Below are 8,872 nucleotides of genomic sequence, written 5' to 3' on the forward strand. Positions count from 1 at the left end.
AGTGTGGGGCTTGAAAAATCCATTGTAGTGTAGGTCTTGGAAAAGACATTGAAACTAGGGTTAGCTTGAGTGTGGATTCACTTGAGTTGACATTTTGGCAAGAAAGGTGGGTGCTTGAGGAGTTGATCCATTTATGTCCATCTAAGAGTGTGGTGTTATCCTCTATTGGTGTGATATGTCTTGGTGTTTGATACACACCAAAGGGATCAACTCCTCAAGCACCCACCTTTCTTGCCAAAATGTCAACTCAAGTTAATCCACCTAAGAGTGTGGTGTTATCCTCCATTGGTGTTGTGTGTGTCTTGGTGTTTGATACGCACTTTGGTACTATTCATTGGTGTAGGTGTATGTCTCACTATCTATCATTTACATTTATGCAATTTTCTCTTCTTTTGGTTTGAATCCGTGTTCTCTTCTTCATCTACTCTTCTCTAGTTGCTGATTTTGATTTCATAGGAGTAATTTCGTGTTTAGTAGTTTATTTTCTTATCATATGTTGTTGTTGAAGTTACATATGATGAAATTTAACCGGTTATAAGATATCATCATTTATTTTAGGTTTTCTACAGTTAATGGTATTAAATAAAAATACTACCAGTTACCTTTTAGTTGATCTTATTTGTATACTTTTTATCATGGTCAATGCATGTCATTTAAAATTTAATTTTTATTTTATGTTCCGTACATAATTTTAGTGACATTAGTTTAGAAAGCAGATAAGAGTTCGAAGAATTAGCTCTTTCACAAAAGTATGAATTAATGGATTTGCCAACAAACTGCAAGTTGCAGTGCGCATTACGATTTAGGCAACTTTTGTAACCTGACACCTAAAAAATCAGTTACATGTTCATCCATCACATGGTAAAAACATGCACAAGGAATCGAGTCTCTAATTCACAATATAACTTCTTCTTGGTCTCTTCATTACAAGACAGGTCCTTACACTCTAGCCTATCATAATAAGTGAAAAAGGAGGGTTACTTCTCATTAGATAGGTTTAAAAAACAAAGTTTTAGTAACCAGAACTAGGAGCAAGCCGACAAGATTCAACCAGAGTTCGAATATGAACTTGTCTTTCTTTACTCGAATTCTAATATTAGGTATGCCAACTACATATATTGATAAAGAAATAGACCTTAGGCCTAACTCAACCTCAAAAGCTAAAGCTAGCTCATGAAGGGAAGATTGTTCAAGATAATATAAGGAGACCAAAGACCCTTGCTCAAGATAATATAAGGAGACCAAGGACCCTTTAACCCATCGATGTGGGACCCCAACATTTCCCAACACCCCCTCTCACCCCCCCCCCCCCCACACGCTCAGGACTGGACGTTTGGAGCGTGGACAATATAAGATGGGGGGCCTAACATCAAAAATAATGAACTGGGTGAGCCTGACTCTGATACCATAATAAAGAAATGAACCTTGGGCCTAACCCAACCTCAAAAGCTAACTCATGAGGGAAGAATTGTCGAAGATCATATAGGAAGACCAAGAACCCTTTAACCCACTGATGTGGACTCCAACATATATTATTCACATTATATCTCATGAACATTAACCTTAAAATAGACAGGTAGAAGGAGATATGTCCAAGAAAGAATAAATGTCTCTCTCTGTCTATGGGTAGAACAACAAATTGAGCAAGCACTTAATGAAAATTTATCATATAAGCAGTTGGAAAAAGACTAGTGATCTTCAAGAAGTTCAAAGATAATGGAGCACAATAATATTAGAAGGGCTTGTGTTAATTTATTTGTACAGGTTCTAAGTTTTCTAATTACCAAAACCATTAAGTTTGGACTGAAACCAATTACATGTTGTCTGAAATACATTTTGATTTTGGAGCAGATCATTTATTCTAAACTGTGGTAGCTCTAGTCAATGAAGTAGTTGTTCCTACAGATACAATTTGAGCATAAACAGCTTATGATAGGGACACTAAACATGGAACAATTATAATTGCTTGCTATAGTCGGTGCTGTTGTTATACTCCAAAAACTTTCTTCATATACTTCTAATTAGAGTTAGTAGCTTGGATGGTCACTCAAGTCTCAGTGGTAATAGTCACTCAATTTCATTTTGTCTATCAAAAGACACTCAATTTTGCCTAGCTAGTTTTCAAGATCATTTTAGTCGGGTATACAATTTTTGATACATATTTAATAACATGACAGTTGTAAATTTTTAATTAAAAAAATGTTTTAAAAATTAAAATTATTTGAATTATTTTAACCTGTAAAGAATGAATCTCTTTTTTTTTTTTTTGATAATAAACTGTGAATGTATTACCAGAACCCAACAAATTATACAAACTAAGAGCATCTGGTGTCATTGCCCTCTTTTAGGAAGATTGCAAGTGAGCATCCAGACCACAAGAACAAAACACAAATCTCACTGTTCCTCTACAGCTTTAATGCGAAATTTTTGAAGTAAACTCTGACATTTCCTAGCTTTCTTTGAATTGGTAGTCATCTGTACTCTCTCCTTCAACTCTTTCTGAATTTGTGTAATTATAAACTCCCTATTTACATTTATTTGCCTGAAAAGTTTTCAGTTCCTTGCCTGCCAAGTGTAATACGTTAAAGCTCCACAAATTGCAGCCGCTATCTCCTTCTTGAGTTGCTTCCACCTTCGACCCTTTATCTATTGTAGACTTTGCCTGGCAGCTTGTTTTCGAAACACAATCCCAGCCCAAGACGCCAGTGTATTCCCCACCTCAGACACCCATTGATGCTCAACAAAAAGATGCTCGACAGTTTCAGGTACATCTGCATAACAGAGGCTGCAGTTCTCATTTTCTACATATATGTTCCAACTTTTTCATTCTCTCTTTAGTAAGCAATCTATTTTTGTATGCTAGCCACATGATTACTCTTTGCTTTGGAAGCATGACTGAACTCCACAGTAAATCTGATTACCAGTTTGTCATCTCAACTTTCAAAGTATTTAATTTTCTCCAATACCAACTACAGTTCTGAGGTAGCGTGTGACTCCAAATGTCCCTACTAATCTTCATATACAATCCATGGACCCATTTTGCCCATAAAACATCTTTTTTCACTGTCAATTGCCATACGAGTTTGCCTACACCTGTAATATTCCAATTTTTACTTTCTTTAATATTCAGCCCACCACACTTTTTTGGAGTGCAAATATCTTTCCAAGACACTAAATTCATCTTTCTCTGACCTTTTGAAGCTCCCCAAAGAAATTCTCTACATCTCTTGTCAATCTCCTGGAGTACACTTTAGGGGAGAATAAACACTGCCCCCCAAAAGTTATACATAGAGAAGAAGACTAAAGTGATAATTTGTATCCTCCCAGCATAGAATAATTGCTTTGTATAACCTGTCCTGATCCTATTAGCAATCTTCTCAATTAGGGTGTGACAATCCACTTTAATTTAGACCACTTCTTTGAGGTTAATGGTAGACCAAGAAACCTCATAGGCAATGTGCCTAGTGAGAATCCTGTTCGATCCAAAATCCCCTATTTTATGCTCACATCAGTACCAACCAAAAAGACATTTGATTTGTCCATGTTTGCCACCAGTCCAGACACTTCACCCAAATGTGCAAGTACTTCCATAATCCTATTAATAGAGGCTATATCTTCTTTACAAAATAACATCAAATCATTAGCAAACACCAGGTGGGTTAATTTTGTAGCCTTACACATAGGATGAAAAGTGAAGTCAGGTACTTCACTCATGCATCTAAGGCTTCTACTTAAATACTTCATCTCTAGTATAATGGAAGTGGTGACATTGGATCGCCTTGTCTCAACCCCCTCTTACACATAGGATGAAAAGTGAAATCAGGTACTTCACTCAAGTGAAGTCAGGTACTTCACTCATGAATCTAAGGCTCCTACTTAAATACTCCATCACTAGTACAAATAGAAGTGGTGACATTGGATCGCCTTGTCTCAACCCTCTCTTCCCTTCAAAATAGCCATGCCCTTCACCATTAATCTTGATTGTAAACTTTGTAGACGTCACACATGCCATTATTAGGCTTACAGAGAATGAATGTTGAGCTAACTCAACCTTAAAAATTAGCTCACGAGGGGAGAATTGTCCAAGATCATATAAGGAGACCAAATACATATTCTTTTTTCGATGTGAGACTCTTAACACTCCCCGCGCACGTTCAAATCTTGTTAACTGGAGCATGAACAAAATAATATGGGGGTCCAATATTAGTGAACAAAGAATTTGGATGAGCCTAGCTTTGATACTATGTAAAAATAAATAAAGAAAAATAGAGAAATTGCTTCTTGGACCAAGTACCCTATCCTATTTTTTAAGTAAAAATAACATAAATCCCAACCTTATTAGAATTATTTACACTCTCTTCCATTTTCTTAATTACTTTACTCTCTCTCCCGATTAATATACATAACAAGGCCGACGTATACATAGAAACCTTTGTATATGGCAAGGCCGGCATATACATAACAAGGCCGATTCATATGCATAACAAGTATGACAAGGCCGACATGTACATAATAGGGCCGACATATACATAGAAAGCTATGTATATGCATTTTTAGAGAAAAATGAGATTTATGTAATATGTTTGGAGAGATGAGATTTTTTGTGATAAGCGAAATTTAAGTTGTGGATTTGTGTACGTAGGACTCTTAACATAACCCGAATTAATTTTTAATCCACCGTGCTTAATGATTGATTATATAAGAGATGCTTTTAATAATATTTTAATAAAATGAAGGATATAAAAAAAATGTCTTTAGTAAGTTTATAAAGAGAGTGGGTTTTAATATTAGATAAAATATTATTAAGGACAGTATTATCAACGACATGTCTCAAACTAGAAAAAAATTGCGATTATATTTCAGTAACAATCTTTGCTCTCTTTACAATACAAAGCTCAAAATGAATTTGCCGTTTACTGCACTAGAACATGAACAAACTCTAATTGGCTTTTAATACTAAAAACATAATCTCAAATCAAGCACACGTAAAAGACAACTCTCATGTTCACCGGCTGCTAATTAGCATACATGAAGGACTACAAAACTAAATCATAAACATTACGGGATAGATTCATCTGAAAATTAATTATGTAAAAATTTAAAAATTACAATAAACTAATAAATATAAATTCGTAACTCTAAAAATATCATAAATTCAACACAAACATATTAAAAGTGAAATTTGAAAGATTTAAATCTTGAATTTGTTTGTCTCATGCAGTCTCGTCAAAGCCAAGGTCTGAGAAGAGCAAAACAACGCAGCTGATTCACACAGCTAAAACAAATATGCGCCTAATTCTTACATCCATATCCAAATTCAACAGCAAAAAATTGCACCGCACCTCGCTTGTCTTCTCAATCAATAATGAGAAGATATTATTTTTTAAAATGTTGCTTAGTAGATATATTTATATATTAAAAAAATATACAAGATACCTAGGTTTATTTTTGTTTATTCACCAGTGCGTGTACAAAGTGTATAGAAATGTTTTTTTTATAACCAGACAGTAAAAATCCTACTCTGATTTGGCCGATGTTATATGGTATTCCATCCATTTTAATTTATGCAACACCTTAACTTAAATATTAATATAACAATACACGAAAAAAGTAATAAAAAAGTTACATAATTACATTTTTTATCTTATACAAAATTATGCAGGAATAGAGATTACATACGAATATATAGCACATGTGAATCCAGAATAATTTTAAATCTTCTTAGGAGTTCTTGTAATATTTAACTCCTACAAGAGACCCGACAATAGGTGTCTATATCATGAAAATAACGTCACATAGCATATACATGTGCTTATCCCTGTCATAATTTCGTACCCAAACTGACAGAATAATATCCCCTTACGTGGAATACGAAGCACCAATTGGCTACTTTATGTCGATCGACCAAACCACGTTGCATCATTTGAATGCTGTACAAGCGTACCCACTGCACAAGCCTGTGGTACTGCTGTACGGGAACAAACAAACAGGTCTACCTGGTGGTAATTCGGGTATTGGTTTCTCCATATTCAGGAACTCGACTACTTCTTCCATCGTAGGCCTTCCTTTGTTCTCGTTTAGTGTACAAAGTAACCCGATATCCAAAGCCCTAATAGCCTGCTCCAGGTTCACGACCGCGCCCATTCTTCGATCCACTAGAGTTTCCTTCTGTTGTACCTCATGCATTGCCCATGCAAGATCTAACAAGTCTCGTTCACCTGGGTTGGACTTCCTGCTCCGACCCGCAATGACCTCTAACACGGCTACTCCAAACTCGAACACGTCAGCTGTTTGACTCACCATGGACTCAAACCGGGTCGACCCGGTTGAAGTGAGCACAAACCCGAAATCACCCACTACTGCTCTGAAGCTCACGTCAAGAAAAACACTGCTACTTTTAACATTCTTGTGAGCAAGTTGTTTTGAATGAAGGTATGCAAGAGAATCTGCTAAATCTTTAACCACCTTAAAACGCCTCGTCCAAGGCAAGACACCAACACCAAACAGCCATTTATCGAGGCTTCCATTTGGGATGAAATCGTAGACAACTATAGTTTCTTGGTTGTCATAGCACCATCCTCTAATAGGGACCAAATTCGGGTGACGAATTTTGCTGATGGCCTTGATCTCTTTATGAAATTGACGCTTTTCAAACCCGTGGGTGTTGAAAAACTGAGTTAAAAATCGTTTTACAACAACGTTGCACCCATTCAGCATCGTAGCCTTATACGTAACGCTCTTTTCATCACTGCCTAATATTTGCAACTCACTGAAATTCCGTGTTGCGATGGAGACCTCAGCTATTGTGAAGCGACGCGCCTTGTTTGGTGGCCGCGGTCTCTGCTTTTTCTCGGGCAGAGTGGTCATTGCTTCGTCGAAATCGTCATCTTTCTTGTAGCTACTGAAATAGAGGTTAATAAGAACAACTACCAGAAGAATGACCACAGCAAGGAAAATGAAGAAACTATTAGGCGTTTTACGATGCGCAATTTCAGATTGTGTGTCATTTTGAAGCATGATTCTGTTCTGGCATGTCTCTGTTGAAGGAACCCGAAGCGAAGCTTGACTAATTGAAGTGAAATTCCACGACAGGATGTTGTGAATTTGTGTATGGTTACCAGTAGCAGCTGAAAATCCAACAAACATGTATTCATTCAAGTAAGGTGAAAGATCAAGTAAACCTGAGTAGACTGATTTAGAAGGATATCCTTTTTCTTCAGGTGCAAGCCGAATGTCCATAAAACGCTTTCGCCCATCGTAAGATATCCAAACTCTGTGTATTGATCCGTCATTCAATTGAACCCCAACATCTGAAGCATTAATCGCTGCAGTTGAAACTATACTTCCCAAATTGATGCCTAAGTGGTTGTCATTCGGGTCACCAAACTCAGGGTTCTGGCGAGTATCAAACTCAATAGCTACTGTTTTATAATCATCATCACACAAATCGTTCAGCATCCCAAGCCAAGGACCAGCACGGCCAACAGTTAATTCATCCGGGACAATAATAAAAGTAAGGCCACTACCACCAACAGATTTGCCAAGATCTGATGTACTCTCATTGCTCGAATTGGACTTCACTTCGAATTGAAACGAGAAAGTTGTTTCAAAAGAAGCCGGTGTTTCTGTTCGAGGATCCAAGAAACGGATAGGTGAAGAATATATAGCTCGTCCTGCTAGATGCTTAAGATCATCACCTTCTCTCTCAGGGTCAGGAATTTGAATGGATTTTTTTCCATCCGAGACGATAACACTGCCAAGAAGTGTAAGATCTTGGTTCAATCTGGGATTATTGGAACTGAAATCATGAAAAGAGATATGCTTCGTCACGTTAATTACAGGTCCTATTGGACCTTTATCGTCCGAGGACGACCCCAAATTACTACTAACAAGTATACCAAATAGGAAGTAGAACCAGCAAAAATAATCCATGATGAGCTTATTTTTGGATAGTGGAGAAGATGTTGTGGTTTTGATTTACACAGTATCTAATTAGCAATTGCTTAGGTTGTATATAACCTTAGCTAAAACTAAAAGCATGTGGTCTACAGATAACTTCATTTCACTTTCTTCCAAAACAAGAGAACTTAAGTCTTCAACTTACATAATGGTACTTTTTTTGTCCTATTTCAGTTTCACTAAACAAAAGTAACTCAATTGGAATTTAAATTTTCATTCTTTAATGATTGGGATGACCCGACTCCTGAGTCACATATTATATGAGTTTGTTGCCACGAAAGAAATTGGCTGTATCTTAATAATGACAGAGTGACCTAATTAATATCACATCTTAAAGTAGGCAATAATATTATCCTCCACAATCTCAGATGAAGATTAATACCCACATAAAATTTTAAACTCAATTATTAGCGCCACTAAGAATTGTAAATTACATTATTGATGTTATTCTGTACTAATATTGTTTTGTTGTTTGTTCATATTAAATCGATATAATACTATTCTTGTGATTTACTTATTATTTTTTATACCTTCGTTACTTTTTTTAAAAATCTTTCTAGATAATTATTTTTAGCCGAGGATATATGAAAAACAGTCCTAGCCTACACTACTGTTGTAGCTAACGATGCAGATTGAAACAGGAAAAAATCTTACCCAACTTCAAGAAGATGTATCTGACCAAACTAATCCACAAAAGTGGCCGAATCGATTACGACAAAAGTAAAACAATTTTTCAAATGAAGTTTAAACCTGTTTATGAGATTTTATCAAGTGGGGAAACGGACAGTGAAGTTTCTGAACAAATGATTATGACATGATGAGAAACTACTAGTAAACCTGGCATAGTTATATTGTATTGTAAAGCAATAAATTACTCCAATAGGTAATTGGTATGTGAAAACAAGTACTAGGA

At 36.1% G+C, this 8,872-nt stretch overlaps 1 protein-coding gene across 1 annotated transcript; it reads right to left on the reverse strand.

The window, feature by feature from the left end:
* Positions 1 to 5,611: 5,611 nt before the first annotated feature.
* Positions 5,612 to 8,427, reverse strand: LOC107862972 (L-type lectin-domain containing receptor kinase VIII.1). The gene has a single exon (XM_016708700.2). The coding sequence runs from the start codon at positions 7,930 to 7,932 to the stop codon at positions 5,920 to 5,922; it is 2,013 nt and encodes a 670-aa protein (XP_016564186.1). The 5' UTR covers positions 7,933 to 8,427; the 3' UTR covers positions 5,612 to 5,919.
* Between the last annotated feature and the right edge of the window lie 445 nt (positions 8,428 to 8,872).

Source organism: Capsicum annuum, chromosome 3, assembly GCF_002878395.1.
Source record: "Capsicum annuum cultivar UCD-10X-F1 chromosome 3, UCD10Xv1.1, whole genome shotgun sequence".
Taxonomy (NCBI): domain Eukaryota; kingdom Viridiplantae; phylum Streptophyta; class Magnoliopsida; order Solanales; family Solanaceae; genus Capsicum; species Capsicum annuum.

Bases quoted from the DNA above. Each gene is read 5' to 3' on its own strand.
- LOC107862972 (XM_016708700.2), bottom strand. From the start codon at position 7,932: ATGGATTATTTTTGCTGGTTCTACTTCCTATTTGGTATACTTGTTAGT.